The 16,684-nt window shown below is 38.7% G+C and overlaps 2 protein-coding genes across 5 annotated transcripts in view; one reads left to right on the top strand and one right to left on the bottom strand.

Moving 5' to 3' along the window:
- Positions 1-2,095, top strand: part of LOC309703671 (uncharacterized protein) — a gene marked incomplete at its 5' end in the record, with an annotated part of 204,847 nt that extends 202,752 nt beyond the window's left edge. The window contains one exon of the mRNA XM_082528621.1: positions 829-2,095. Coding sequence (XP_082384747.1) covers positions 829-2,056 — 1,228 coding nt within the window. The 3' untranslated portion in view covers positions 2,057-2,095. The remainder of the gene's footprint in view (positions 1-828) is intronic.
- kif18a (kinesin family member 18A) overlaps positions 1-16,684 on the bottom strand; it is a 53,449-nt gene that overhangs the window by 34,357 nt on the left and 2,408 nt on the right. For all 4 annotated transcript variants that reach the window (XM_082528466.1, XM_082528467.1, XM_082528469.1 and 1 more), the window contains exons 3-6: positions 15,358-15,515; positions 14,933-15,037; positions 6,704-6,814; positions 6,332-6,529 (exon numbers count right to left, since the gene is read on the bottom strand). In XM_082528466.1, the coding sequence (XP_082384592.1) occupies positions 6,332-6,529; positions 6,704-6,814; positions 14,933-15,037; positions 15,358-15,515 (572 nt within the window). The remainder of the gene's footprint in view (positions 1-6,331; positions 6,530-6,703; positions 6,815-14,932; positions 15,038-15,357; positions 15,516-16,684) is intronic.

Genomic DNA, 16,684 nt, shown 5'->3' with positions numbered 1-16,684 from the left:
AAAAAAAAAAATTGAAAAAAAATTGTATTGTTCGATACATATGCGTACCGAACCGAAAGCACTGTATCGAACGGTTCAATATCGTTACGAATATCGTTGCACCCCTAATAAATATATATATATATATATATATATATATATATATATATATATATATATATATATATATATATATATATATAAGATGAACAGGCACATGGGTCAATACATGAGCGGGACACAGAAAGGAATTGGCAAGAATACCAGAGGCGCAAAACACCAGCTACTGGTAGACAGAACAATCAGCCGAGACTGCAAGACCAGACTGACCAACCTGTGCACTGCCTGGATTGATTACAAGAAGGCCTATGACTCAATGCCCCACAGCTGGATACTGGAATGCCTAGAATTGTACAAGATCAATGCGACCCTAAGAGCCTTCATCAGGAACTCAATGGGGATGTGGCGTACAACACTAGAGGCCAACTCCAAGCCCATAGCACAAGTCACCATCAAGTGCGGGATCTACCAAGGAGATGCTCTGTCCCCACTGCTGTTCTGCATAGGCCTGAACCCCCTCAGTGAGATCATTAACAAGACTGGCTACGGATACAGACTACGGAACGGAGCAGTTGTCAGCCACCTCCTGTACATGGATGACATCAAGCTGTATGCCAAGAGTGAACGAGACATCGATTCACTGATCCACACTACCAGGCTATACAGCAATGACATTGGAATGTCGTTCGGACTGGAGAAGTGTAGTCGGATGGTAACAAAGAGAGGGAAGGTAGTCAGAACTGAGGGGATTGAACTACCAGAAGGCAACATTGCAGACATAGAGGACAGTTACAAGTACTTGGGGATCCCACAGGCGAATGGGAACCATGAAGAGGCCGCTAGAAAAGCTGCAACCACCAAGTACCTGCAGAGGGTCAGGCAAGTCCTGAGGAGTCAGCTGAATGGTAAGAACAAGAGCCGGGCCATCAACACGTACGCCCTGCCCGTGATCAGGTACCCTGCTGGGGTAATAGGCTGGCCAAAGGAGGAGATAGAAGCCACTGACATAAAGACAAGAAAGCTCCTTACCATGCATGGAGGGTTTCACCCCAAATCCAGCACCCTGAGGCTGTACGCTAAGCGGAAGGAAGGGGGCCGGGGACTGGTGAGTGTCAGCACCACAGTCCAGGATGAGACAACGAACATCCAAGAATACATTGGGAAGATGGCCCCAACTGACCGAGTGCTCAGTGAATACCTCAGGCAGCAGAAACCCAAGAAAGAGGAGGGAGACGAGGAACCATCATGGAAGGACAGGCCCCTGCACGGTATGTACCACCGGCAGATAGAGGAGGTGGCTGATATCCAGAAATCCTACCAGTGGCTGGACAAAGCTGGACTGAAAGACAGCACAGAGGCACTAATCATGGCAGCACAAGAACAAGCTCTGAGCACAAGATCCATAGAGGCTGGGGTCTATCACACCAGGCAAGACCCCAGGTGCAGGCTGTGTAAAGATGCCCCAGAGACAATCCAGCACATAACAGCAGGGTGCAAGATGCTAGCAGGCAAGGCATACATGGAACGCCATAACCAAGTGGCCGGCATAGTGTACAGGAACATCTGTGCCGAGTATAACCTGGAAGTCCCGAGGTCAAAATGGGAGATGCCCCCAAGGGTGGTGGAGAATGACCAAGCTAAGATCCTGTGGGACTTCCAGATACAGACGGACAAAATGGTGGTGGCTAACCAACCGGACATAGTGGTGGTAGACAAACAGAAGAAGACGGCCGTAGTGATCGATGTAGCGGTTCCGAATGACAGCAATATCAGGAAGAAGGAACACGAGAAGCTGGAGAAATACCAAGGGCTCAGAGAAGAGCTCGAGAGGATGTGGAGGGTGAAGGTAACGGTGGTCCCCGTGGTAATCGGAGCACTAGGTGCGGTGACTCCCAAGCTAGGCGAGTGGCTCCAGCAGATCCCGGGAACAACATCGGAGATCTCTGTCCAGAAGAGCGCAGTCCTGGGAACAGCTAAGATACTGCGCAGGACCCTCAAGCTCCCAGGCCTCTGGTAGAGGACCCGAGCTTGAAGGATAAACCGCCCGCAGGGGCGTGCTGGGTGTTTTTTTTTTTATATATATGTGGCCTTACCCTAAAATAAATTTTTGTTTTATTTATCATGCTCTTATGTGAAGTGTCTGACGTATTTTTGTCTCATAGGTGATCAAGGTGCGCTTTTCCTCAATGATGGACAATAAAGAAGCTCTCCTGGCTGCAGTCACTTTACCTAAATTTAAGTTACGCTGGATCAGAGAAGAAGAGAAAAAAGACATGGTTAGGGCAATGCTTACTACAGAGTGCCGTGGGTTGTCTCTTGAAGGACAACAACCTGCTCAAGATCACAAGAACCCTGCTGACTCCACTGATGACTTTTTTTCATTTGAGGAGGGCGACTGTATCTACTCTGCTGAAACAGAGGTGATGGAATATTTGAAATCTGCTGGGTCTGAGCTGGGTGTTCTTAGCCAGTTTCCCAGGATTAAGGACATTTCACTGAGGTACAACACAGCCACAACATCAAGCGCACCAGTAGAAAGGCTTTTTAGCCTCAGCAATCTTGTGCTTACACCCAGAAGGAACAGACTGTCAAGTGAACGCTTTGAGAGACTTACATTAATGAGATAAAACAAGTTTTTCAAAAACGAGACAACTAAGTAGTACAAAAAGGTTTTTGGAAAACGTGAGTGCATACAGCATGCAGGAAATATGGTGCTCATTGGTTTGAGGAAGTTTCAGAGGAATTCTGTTTGTTAACCAAAGGTCAGAGTTAACTTCACTTTGTTGAAACACATGACATGATTACATACATTATGTATGAATATGTTACTCATTGCTTTGAAAATTAAAACATTTTAATGTTTACAGCGTGATACATGTCATGTTTAACATTTGTTAGGTTAAGCTTTTTTGTTATTCAGATATGTTGCTAAAGAAAGTTACATTTCTTACCAAAAAATGTAATTATTAAAGAATGTTTTTTTTTTATAGAATGTAATAAAGATGATTCAGAAAGCTAAAAGGCTAAACTATTTCATGTTGACTCGTATGTTTTTAAAAAAAAAAAAAAAAATGTATTATTTAAAGAGTTTAATTTCTATTGTTTGTCCACTCAAGGTTTATAGGGATTTTAAGAAGTATTTACCGTATTTCCCGGACTACAAAGCGCACCTGAATATTAGCCGCACAAGCTAAAATCAGGGGAAAATCCTGTTTTGTACATACATTAGCCGCACCTGACTAAAAGCCGCAGGTGTTTCAATGTTGACTTATCATATGTAAGAGAATGTGCACAAAGGGAAAGAGATGGCTGTTTGGAGACACACCCCTTTTATTAATATTTTGAAAAACAAGTTATGGGTACATATTTGCACATGTAGTACATAACAGTAACCTACAGCACACCAGAAAAATAGATTCGGACTACCTTTTAGGCTCAGGTGCAGTGACACAGCTTTAACAAGAAGAAAAGTCAGTCATTCACCATCTTTCTCTTCTTCCTGCGCTCTAAAACCACCAAAGTCCTCTCCTCCAATGTCGGAAACGAACAGGCTCAGGATGGCTTCGTCATCCACTCTCCGCTTCTCTCCTTCGTTATCACTTTCAAAACCAAAGAAATCCTCGTTGTCAGTGTCAGAGTCGAACACCCTCAGAAGGGCCGTGGCGGTGTCCTCCTCTCCATCATGCAGCAGTCCAGCCCTTCAAAATCCGTTGGTGATCGTGGATGTTTTCGCACTTTTCCACGCTGTCAGAATCCACCGGTGGAGTTGGGCATAACTTGCTTTTCGCAAGTTTATCGCCGCTCGTCATCCACGCCTCCCGCTGAACGTGTAGCGCTACTTTGAAGTTTGTTTTTCGCGCTACTTCGTACGGCACTACGTTGCCTGGCGGACGGACATGTGACTAACATACCACTCTTGAACCCCGATCCTTCCGCCAGGCAACGTAGTGCCGTACAACAGCGGAACAAACAAAACAAATCGTCTTACGATATCACAAAAATCATGGAAAATCCATAGAAAAGCTGCACCTGACTAAAAGCCGCAGGGTTCAAAGCTTGTGCAAAAAGTAGCGGCTTATAGCTGGACAATTACGGTAGTTAAATTACTTATTGAGTAATTAAGTTACTTTTCAGACACAGTAATTAGATAATCAATATTGTATTTAACATACTTAAGTAATTAATTACTTTTGTATTTAACATACTTAAGTAATTAATTACTTTTTTAAAGTAACTTATCCAACACTGACAGGAACAGAGCGGGAGGGAAAGAGAGAGAAAGAGAGCCAGGGTCAACAACGTCACATTATGCTGGGCTTACACTGTGCGATTTTTGGCCCATTTTGAGCCGATTTTTGAGTCGTGCGACCGTTTTGGCGATCGGCCCGATTTTAGCCTTCATTGTGCGTCGTGTAGTATACGTGGGGTAACGAGAAGCGATTAACACCTCACGACCAGCTCCCGATCATCAATCGCTTGGTTGTGAGGAGCGTGTCACCGCAGTTTCTCACACAAATGTCAGTGAAAAAGACGGCGCAGCACAGCAGTGCAGCGTGTGATCTGGACACAAGCGATGGAGGCACAACTTGTAGAACTTTGGAAAGCTCATCCGAGCCTTTTCGATGTGGCCTCACAAAATTATCACGACCACAACAACCGTGAAAATAGTTGGATCTACATTGCTGCTCAATCACAGCTGCCTGATCAATGTTTTTCATTAGCAATTTAGCAAAGTTGATGGTGGTGGTGTGCGTGTCTGTGTGAGTGAGTGAAAGACAGAGAGGGAGAGCGAGCGACAGCATTTCTGTTATAACCTTCATTTTATGTACGCACAGTGTGAGCACTCAGGTCGCATCAGAGCATCGGGTCGTATAGTGTGAGACCCTGCATCGTGACCTATGAACTTCTAACCCCTGCGAGTCAATCGTACAGTTTGAGCAGGAGCTGAATCACGCGACTGGGGAAAGAAAAAAAAAAAAAAAATCGCACAGTGTCTGCCCAGCATTAGAAAGGTATAGTGATGATCCACAACTATTTTCAGTTGCGGATGATATTTAATTGTGTTGTGGTTTGCAGTGTTTTGTGTTATTTCACTTTAAATTTGTTTAAAAGGAAAAAGCTGAAAATTTAAATAGTAATAGAAATGTGAATAGTTGTTTTTTGTAATATTACATTTTATGTGGAGTGAATAAATAAAAGTATAATTACTTTTGGCCCCTAGAGACAAAACACATAAAAACTCCAAAACACGTAAAAACTCAGAAGAACGTGAAAACAATATACATATGCTTTCAATTGTGTAATATAAGTGATCTAGGTAGCTCTGTTTTGGAAGTTCAGTTAACGCAATAAATGTGTTTTGGAGTTTGTACGTGCTTTGTCTCTTGGGGCCACCGCATATATTTATATATAAACATATCTAAATAAATCCACTCTTTTTTTACATTAGTAATTCCTTTTGTGCATAATTTTATATTGTTGTTAATAATAAATTAATTAAAGCAACAAAACAACCTGAAGAGCCGGTTCGGAGCCGAAAGAGCCGGTTCTCTAAAAAAAAAATCCCATCACTAGAGGCGAGGCCGAGTAACGTTGCGTAGAGACAAAAGTGGACGAAAGAGAGGCAAACTTGCGGCTCCACAAGTATAATTATAACGTAACATATACTATATCGATATAAACAATATTGTCACATCTTATATCTCGTATGAAAATATATCGATATTTTTAAAAAACTCGATATATCGCCCAGCCCTATTAGTAATGTTAATAAACATATATAGAGCCTATATATATAACCTAAAAGGCTAGTAAGGTAAGATAAGAAATGTATACTTTATCTTAAAATTTGGAAATTATTTTCTTTAAAAAAAATAAAAATTAAACAATCCTAAATCTAATATCTAATATAATTGGCATTAAAAGGCTGTTTTATGGCCTGTATAGATTTTTGGGTTTGAGAATTGAGGTCAAAAATGTCTCCTTTTATAACAAACATATTCAACCCTTGTACTCTGCAATATGGCAGCCGCTTAAGCCGAGACGTGTACAATGAGTTGAGCATACTTATAGTTAAGGGTTCTGTTTACTGCAATATTACAGTTTTAAAACATCAGGTGCTGCCTTATAGTAACCATCCAAACCTTTTATTTGCCAGTTAGGAAACAATATTATCAACTCATTGTTTTTTTTAATGTTACTAAGTTTTTTTAAGCTTTTTAAAAGGTTTTAAATGGCTCTCAGAAACAGCTGTGATTGTAAAGTAGTCCCTTGTACATTCACTTTCACTCACCTTTGGGTCAGCAAGAGCATTGATGACATTTCCCAGGGCGAGGAGTGAACGGTTGATGTTAGCGCCTTCTCGTAAGCGTGCCCCTTTAGCGTTGGTGGCACTGGCTCTCTCTGAGCCTGCCAAGTCAATCAGGCTCATTTTGGCAACACATACATTATGATTGAGGCTGGCAGTTTTGTCCTGCTGTCTCAAATATATCTGGAGGAAAACAATAGAACAAAGTTCATTCAAGGTTATCAAAAACTAAAGTCTGATACACTGTTACATGATTGGAGCGATAAGGAGTCTTTAAAAAAACATAACTTTTCTATTTATATTTAACATTAGTATTTATATCTTAATTTATTGATGATTTCTGGTCATTTAGCTTACCTGAAATACAGCATGGGAACGAGAAGAGGTGGCGTTCATATCAGTCGGGTGCTGTGTCCTGTTTCGATTGCCAGAATCCAAAGCCTCGAGAATCTGCTCTGCAGATTTGGGCTGTCAGTAAAAACAAAAACAAAGACGTGAACATAAACAGGACGCCACACAGGGAAAAATAACTTGCAGTGCACTGCCATCAAAATACATTTCGCACAGCAGCAATCATGATACGATAATTAAGTGAAACGCAGTCTAATACTGCAAGATAATCTGTGATACATCATATCTGCCCCTGACAAAATAAAACATACACCTAAACATGCTTTTATTCAGACATTTACATTTTTTCCCACGTGTTTCTGTGCAATATCATTATTTCTCAGTCTTAATAATGAGGCAATTCATTTAATTAGCTTCGTGATTTGCTTTCCCCTGCCTTTATCCCCTGTGAGTTCCTTCTTCTGCAACATGAGTTAAAAAAAAATAGTACAACATAGCAGAAATACTGTGATTTACCAGAGACACTGTGATGAAGTATGAATATTGTAATTTTAAATTAATACTATGTTTTAGCACAAATACTATAATTTGACAGAAATACTATCATTTGGCAGAAATACTATGTTTCAGCACAAATACTCTGGTTTAGCAAAAATATTATAACATAGCAGAAATACAATTATATAGCAGAAATGCCATATTTAGAAAGAAAAATATAATATAGTAGAAATAGTATGATTTATCAGAAATACTGTAATCAGCACATATACTGTAACATGACAGAAATTCCTCCACTTAGTAGTAATACTATAACATAACACAAATGTTATGATTTGGCACAAAAACCATGATTTGGCAAAAATACTATGATTTAGCAGAAATACTATGATTGAGCAGAAGTACTAAGATGTAGTACAAGTACTTTGATTTAACAGAAATACAATTATGGAGGAGTAATACTTTAAAGTGGGAGAAATATTGATACACACACACACACACACACACACACACACACACACACAGAGCCTAAAGGGAACAGTATTTGTGCCATGGAGTGTTAACAAGAATGTGAGGTCCATATTAGAAAAGCTGGTAAAATCATAAAAGTTTGCAGAATACTGTAAAAGGCTTTCTCTCTCTCTCTCTCTCTGTGTCTCACACACACACAAACACACACGGCGAGAGAAGCAAGTTTCTAGGTCAGTCAAGCAGACTGGGAGCAGCTAAATTTGAATCCACCAATCAGAGAGGCTGTGTACTTTTTCCCACCAAAACAGGTGCACACACGCGGCACACAGACAGGATTTTTGTAGTCTATTTCTCATAGTGAGGACTCCCCTCAAACAAATGACCATAATTTCCTAACCGTAGGGGCTAGAACGGTCATTCTTACACGGTTTTGTTCAGAAGAGATGGGGGAATCTTCAAGTGTTGACAATTTATCATTAAAATATGGATTTTTAGAGATATATGACATGGATGACTTGTTGGCTTAGAAGCCACGAAGGCCCCAATATGCAAATTTGAAGGCCTCAACCCACATATATGATTGGCTGGCTGGGAAGCAGTCCAGGCCCTGATTTGTAAATTTGAATGTCTCATCCCTAAGATATGATTGGCTGGCTGGGAAGCCGTGCAGGCCCTGATATGTAAATTTGAATGTCTCAGGCCTCACAGAGGATTGGCTGCCTGGGGACCTGGCAGTAATATATAGAAATAGTATGATTAAGCATAAATACTACATTTAGTAGAAATACTATGTTTTAGCACAAATACTATAAAAAGCAGAAATACTATATTAAGCACAAATCCTATAAAAAGCACAAATAGTATGATTATGCATAAATACTACATTTAATAGAAATACTATGTTTTAGCACAAATACTATAAAAAGCAGAAATACTATATTAAGCACAAATCCTATAAAAAGCACAAATCCTATATTAAGCACAAATCTTATAAAAAGCAGAAATACTATATTAAGCAATATAAATATCCTATAAAAATCCTTTAAAAAGCAGAAATACTGTACTATGATTTGGTAGAAAAACTATAATTAATCAGAAATACTATACTTGGCAGAAATACTATATTTAGCACAAATCTTATAAAATAGCAGAAATAGTACGGTAATAACTTAAACAGAAAAATTGGAAAAGCAAAATGGACAGCTGAAAAAATGCTGAACATGCTGAGGGTCCCTCAAATATACTTGTTAAATGAAAAAAAATCGGCAAAAAATATATATAACAGCCACACAATCAGAAATATGGACACATATGGAAACACACATGCACAGAGAGAGACACACACAAGATCCAATTCAGTCAACCAGCCTAAATATATTGAATTTGAATCTTAAAATGAGATCATCACATTAAAAGTCTTTCTCTCTCTCTCTCTCTCTCTGTCACCCACACACATACACATACACACACACGCCATTTAACATGTTATTTAACGTTTATCTTGTCTGGACATGTCAACAAAAATATTCAACACAATTTAACATGTCATTTAATGTTTATCTTGTCTGGACATGTCAACAAAAATATTCAACACAATTTAACATGTCATTTAACGTTCATCTTGTCTGGACATGTCAACAAAAATATTCAACACAATTTAACATGTCATTTAACGTTTATCTTGTCTGGACATGTCAACAAAAATATTCAACACAATTTAACATGTCATTTAACGTTTATCTTGTCTGGACATGTCAACAAAAATATTCAACACAATTTAACATGTCATTTAACGTTTATCTTGTCTGGACATGTCAACAAAAATATTCAACACAATTTAACATGTCATTTAACGTTTATCTTGTCTGGACATGTCAACAAAAATATTCAACACAATTTAACATGTCATTTAACGTTTATCTTGTCTGGACATGTCAACAAAAATATTCAACACAATTTAACATGTCATTTAACGTTTATCTTGTCTGGACATGTCAACAAAAATATTCAACACAATTTAACATGTCATTTAACGTTTATCTTGTCTGGACATGTCAACAAAAATATTCAACACAATTTAACATGTCATTTAACGTTTATCTTGTCTGGACATGTCAACAAAAATATTCAACACAATTTAACATGTCATTTAACGTTTATCTTGTCTGGACATGTCAACAAAAATATTCAACACAATTTAACATGTCATTTAACGTTTATCTTGTCTGGACATGTCAACAAAAATATTCAACACAATTTAACATGTCATTTAACGTTTATCTTGTCTGGACATGTCAACAAAAATATTCAACACAATTTAACATGTCATTTAACGTTTATCTTGTCTGGACATGTCAACAAAAATATTCAACACAATTTAACATGTCATTTAACGTTTATCTTGTCTGGACATGTCAACAAAAACATTTGACAGTAACACTTTCCCTTATTCACAGGTTTTTGTTTAGGAACAACAGCATATTTACAGTTTTCCCTCTAAATCTGCTCCGTTTTTTGCTCACAACCTCTCCTGCTTTTGAAAAGATTCTCTCTGCAGGTACAGAAGAAGCAACGATTCCTAGGTATCTCACTGCAAGTCTGCTTAGGGATGGGAAGGTTTGTTCATGCTCTTGCCACCAAACCAATGGATCCTTATCTCGGGGAATCAGTTTTTCCTCTGAGTACCGGCGTATTTCAATGAGTACATCACTGGAAGCTGACCGGTGATGTTGGCTTGACACAACCTGCATGTCAAAATCTGTCCATATCCCTCCTTTTGTTGCAGCTGGACCTGCGGGTGGAGGACTTGGGATAGACCCTGAAGTAGAAGGCCCTGAGGCAGAGCTAACAGCAGGCATTGAGCTTACAGTTAGAGTGGGAGCAGACTGTCCTGTCTGATAGACTTCTTGCATTTCAGTGTGGAGATGTTTCTTTAATACTTCAACATTGTCTTTGTCACAAAAACCAAGGTGTTTAAACCTAACCTAACATCCAGAAATGTACTTGCAGCTAGACAGTGAATGCTCTGAATACCCCTGAATCTGCGCTGGCATTGCTGTGCCAGCTGTGTGGCAAGGGAGCTGTCCTGATATTCACAGGCTGCTACAGCCCTGTGAATGAGTGACACAAGTGGAATAACTTTGGAGACTGAAACATGTTTTTCAGATGAAACTTCCTGTGTTACTTCTTCAAACGGCCGTAGTGCAACAACTGTTTCCTTGATCAGGGATAATTCTCCCGCATTTAAGCATAGTTGATTCTTTCCTAAAAGGCAGAGGCCTGTGGTCACGGCTTCATTTTGCTCACAGAGCTGCTCCAACATGTAAAAGACAGAGTTCCAGCGGGTATCTACTGACTGAATTAGCTTGTGCTCTGCCACTTTCAATTGTTGCTGAATATCCTTAAGCTTCTCAGTAGCCTTTGTGCTGTGGTGAAAAAAGGACACAATCGCATGGCATTTTTCCAGCACCTGCACCACTTCTGGGACAGCTTTTACACTGTCCTTTACAACTAAATTCAGTGTGTGTGCAAAACATGGAAAATGCCTCCATCCAGCTTTGTGCACTGCAGCAACCATATTTGCACCATTGTCTGTGACAACTGCAACCACCTTCTCAGTTATGCCCCATTCTTCTGTGATTTGCTTAAGTGCTGAGCTGATATTATCTGCTGTATGCTGCCCATGGAAAGAGTGGGTTTCCAGGACAAATTCTCTCATTTGCCAGTTTTCAATGAGATGGCATGTTACAGTCAAATATGCCTCTGTGGACACTGAGGTCCACATATCAGTGGTGAGAACAACACTGGAAGCATTTCGCAAAGATGCTCTTACTTTGCCTTTACATTCATCAAACAAATTTACAAGATGAGTCTCAGTCAGTGATTTTCTTCCTGGGAGTTTATATTTTGAGTCAAGAGCGCTCACAAATCCCTGGAAACCCTGGTCCTCCACTATGGACAGAGGCTGGAGGTCCTTCACAATCATCTCTACAAGGCATCTTGCGAGTGTTGCTGCTCTTGGGGAATCATCTACAAAGAAAATAAAATACAAAGGGCAAAACAAAAGATGGGGTATACTGCACTGAATGTTTAATCTTTTTAGAGTCATGTATGCAGTCTGTTAAAATAGCCTAAGGGGAAAGGAATTGATAGTTTACATATACTTGCTGTTTTACATAGAATGCTGTGTGAATGAAATTGTCAGTATAATACATAATTAAAGGAATAAATAAGTTTGTCAATACCTGCATTTTAAAATATTCAAATAACTCAGCCAAAAAAATTAAACTGAGTGAAAATAATAATAAAGCTAATAGATAATAATAGTATCTATAAAACGTTTCTCTTATCTATGAAATAATCTTCAACTGAATTTTTATGTTTTAAAGACTACAATGCCTGTTTTACTGCAAGTACTCTGTATATTTTAATGCGACCTAGCCTATGTACCCAGCATTTTCCTCCTCTGTACCTGGATAGTGCCTGCCTGCAGCACTAAAGGACTCCGCGAGAGACATCTGTCTCGCCCTAGCAGCACCTGTCCCTCTCCTCTCCTCGGTTCGCCTCGACATGACCTCATCATATTCTGTGTTATGATTAATTCTGAGGTGTTGCCACAACACCTCACTGTCTTGCCACATACATCACAAACCGCGTCTTGGCTGTTTGTGGAGGTAAAATATGTCCACACATGACTTCGCTTGCGTTTGGCCATTGTTTTGAGTGCGCAAGTGCGCACGCCAAGGGGCTGCGAGACATTTATACAGCCGTATTTCGCACATGACTATGAAAGGCGGAAGAGGAAGTAGTTCCTTCAAATGTAGATAATCCGAATGTTATAGTTTCTTTCCACTGTGTTCCTGTTGATGATAAACTAGATATTTACCCTAAATTACTAAAATATCGATATTTTAATGTGAGAATCGATTCTAGAACATAAATGACTGGTATCGGAGGAATCGATATTTCAGGATCGATCCGCACATCACTAATATAGAAATAGTATGATTAAGAATAAATACTACATTTAGTAGAAATACTATGTTTTAGCACAAATACTATAAAAAGCAGAAATACTGTACTATGATTTGGTAGAAATACTATGTTTTAGCACAAATACTATAAAAAGCAGAAATACTATAATTTAGCAGAAATACTATATTAAGCACAAATCCTATAAAAAGCAGAAATACTGTACTATGATTTGGTAGAAAAACTATAATTAATCAGAAATACTATATTTGGCAGAAATACTATATTTAGCACAAATCTTATAAAATAGCAGAAATAGTATGATTTAGCACAATAGTAATAACTTAAACAGAAAAATTGGAAAAGCAAAATGGACAGCTGAAAAAATGCTGAACATGCTGAGGGTCCCTCAAATATACTTGTTAAATGAAAAAAATCAGCAAAAAATATATATAACAGCCACACAATCACAAATATGTACACATAAGGAAACACACATGCACAGAGACACACACACACACACACAAAATTCAATTCAGTCAACCAGCCTAAATATCACAATGAGATCATCCCATTAAAAGGCTCTCTCTCTCTCTCTCTCTCTCTGTCACACACACACACACACACACACACACACACACACATCTCTCTCCCTGTGTGTGTGTAAGTTTCCAGCTCAGTCAAGCAGACTGGGACCTGCTGAATTTGAATCCACCAATCAGAGAGGCTGTGTACTTTTTCCCGCCAAAACAGGTGCACGCAGCACAGAGAGACACAGGATTTTTGCAGTCTATTTCTCATAGTGAGGACTCCCCTCAAACAAATGGCCATAATTTCCTAACCGTAGGGGCTAGAACGGTCATTCTTACACGGTTTTGTTCAGAAGAGATGGGGTAATCTTCAAGTGTTGACAATTTATCATTAAAATATGAATTATTAAAGATATTTGACTTGTAATGCACCATAACTGAGTAGAGGCGAAGCAAAAACTGCCTTGACTTGCCCTCAAACAACGCTTTCTAACTCTAAATCTATTTGGAGTATCAATATCATTCTTTCACCGTAAGAGACAGCAGGCTTTGGTGAACAGTCATGGAAATTTTCAGGTCTCTGTGGAAATCCAACAAAAAGTTATGACGAGAGAAAAAAGTGGTTCATTTCCAGAGTTTGAAATCTGAAGAAATCTGAGCGAAGGACGAATTTCCTACCCTCAAACAAGTCTAACTCATTTCAGAACGGTAATAGGTGAGAAAGAAATTCTTGAATTGTGAGCGTCAGGAGTGTCTGAAGATATACTGGGACAAGCCTCATGTCTTAACTTTGTTTCGTTAAAGAGATATGACGATTCGAATATGCCGCTCATTACAGAAATCAAGCGGTGATTTTGAACAAACTCTCCATTGACTTTCTATGGAGAGTTTTCCAACTTTGTGTTGGTCTGAGGAGATTTGCAAAAATTCTATAAGTCCCACAACAATGATAGTGACATTTCCTGAAAGCCAGCACAAATACCTACATTTTGATGTATAATTTTTGGAAGTTGAGTGAAAATTGAGCAAGTAGCAAGAAGTTGTTCAGACATGAAGAGAAGACTGCAAAACCTTCAGTGGCACACTGGAAGCCAAGAGCATAGCAACCATAACAACGCATGTATTTTGTGAAAAATCACAATTTTGCAACTCAAAACTTTAAGAGGGATAAAAGTAAAGCGGTAAAAGATTTGAAAAAGCTGATTTATACCTGAATAGCCCAATAATTTGAGAACATTTTAAAGTTTGAATGGTTGTTCTACGTGAAAATATGAGGAAGTAGTTAAGTTTCAAAAACAAGAAAATTTAGCAGAATTGCAGAAGTTTCCCATTCATTTCAAATTAAAGGAAAAAAGCTTAATATTTTAAAAAGTATAATAGTGAAAAATACCAAAAGATATAGCCATCATTAGCAGAAATAACAGAATAGTTTAAAATTTGAACGGTGAAAATAGCACAAAAATTGTGGAAGTAGATCCACGGCGAAAAGTGTACGGAAACACCAAGAAGGAACTCAATAGTGTGGATGCTTAAAGCATCCACACAATTATTTTTTCCAACCTGCTCCTGTGTCCTGGCCCAAGATGAGCTACACAGGTTTCATGCTTATTATACAATGAGCTAGCACCACCTGCTTTTACCCAAATATTGCTCACTTTCATGCAGTTTTTTAATGTTTTTAAAAGGACGGGCATTTTTCAACAGAAGTGCATGCATGGAAGTGTTTTTGTGTGTGTTTATTTTAATAATAGATGGTAGTACTGACCTTATGCAGTGTGAGGCCTTGTACAACCACTCCTTTAGAACTGTCCTCCCTGACTGCAAGAGGTCCTGCATTAGCCAACAAATCTCTGATCTGTTCATTGTAAACCTGTGAACACGTGCAAATACAACAAAACACTATGAAACCACACAAAGACAAAAATGTATGGTCAGGTAAAAGCTTGCAGACACAATGATACTGCAAGGTGTAGAAATCATGAATGCGTACCTGCTGCGATACCTTTACATACAAGCAGTGTAGGTTGAGAACACATTTTACAACTTAAAGTCTTCTGTACAAGTCTGACTATCCAGACTTGACACAGTGATGTTGCACAAACAAACAACGTAAGAAACAACATTCCATAAACAACAAGGAGAACAAAGCAAAGTAAAAATAAAGGTAAAAATAAAGAATCCAATACTCACTTCAAGATATGAAAATGCAACTGCAAACTCCTTCTCCTCCTTGGCGTCATCCATGCGTTTGAAGAGCTCTTTCATTGTGCGGTACATGACCCCAGGGTCATTTTGTGAACCTAACATGGTATGTGTCTTGCCTGCTCCGGTAGCACCATAGGCAAACACTGCAAGTGAAAAAGTAATTAAGAGTTACAGAAAACTCTACAAAAACAGTTTCAACATAAAGCTTGCTTAGAAAAGAGCATAACCAAACATGTAATGTGAAAAACTTGGAATGTGAGCAATGGAAGTATCAAGTATATCCAAAAGGAGAACTGAACTTACACTATTTAAAAGTCTCAAGCCAGCCTCCAATGTTTAAAATTTTTCTTCCAAGGAAGAAATTTTGTAATTGTTTTTTTTATATGTTCTTGAGCAAACACAGTTTTTCTCTGGACATTCACTGCTTTTTCGTTTATTTTTGGTCCAGTTCTTCCAGCTGACAATTTTCCAAGGAATGTTTTTTTTGTTGTTGTTGTTGTTGTTGTTAACCCACTTAACACCGATTATATGACTCATTCATAAAAAGAGCACCTAACCCAAGGGATGAAACAGTGTTTTCTCAACACATAAGAGAGAACTTTGCACAGTTATAGATGGCATCTTTAGGCACTTTGTCATTTTGACAACACTGAGCATGTACAACCATCTGTAAAACACATTGGAGGCTGTCTCATGGTTTGGGGCTGCATTTCAGCCAGTGGTGCCGGGGATCTTGTTAAAAGTGATGGAATTATGAACGCAGAAAAGTACCATCAAATTTCAACCTACTATGCAAAACCACCTGGAAAGCATTCCATTGGCAACAACTTCATTTTTCAGCATGACAATAATCTCAAGCCTACAGTCAATTCAGTAAAAGTATACCTGGATCTAAGAACACACAATGGAACACGATCAGTCATGGATTGGCCTCCCCAGAGTCTGGACCTCAACATTATTAAAGCAGTGTAGGATCCCCTTGACGGGGATTGATCTACCAACATCTAAAGAATGTGTTTTGAGAAGCCTGGAGAACTATTCCTGAAGACCACTTTTACTTGGTATACTGTTTTTTTTTATAAATATTTACAGATGCTTCGATAAATCACTGCAAATATTTCCCATTATATTAGCAAAGCATAAGGGAATGAGAGGTGGTTTAAGACTTATGCACAGTACAGAACTATACAAAGTAATACTTTCTCAAGCTTTAAATTCACATTAGAGAAATAAATACAATTCTTTCTTTTTTTTTTTTTGGCTTAGTCAATTGCACCAAAATATATGGTAAAGAATAACACTCTGCACTCCA

This window comes from Aulonocara stuartgranti (assembly GCF_965226115.1).
Source record: "Aulonocara stuartgranti genome assembly, chromosome: 1".
Lineage (NCBI taxonomy): Eukaryota > Metazoa > Chordata > Actinopteri > Cichliformes > Cichlidae > Aulonocara > Aulonocara stuartgranti.
The sequence above is the reverse complement of the archived record's forward strand: the minus strand, read 5'-3'. Positions and strand labels throughout refer to the sequence as shown.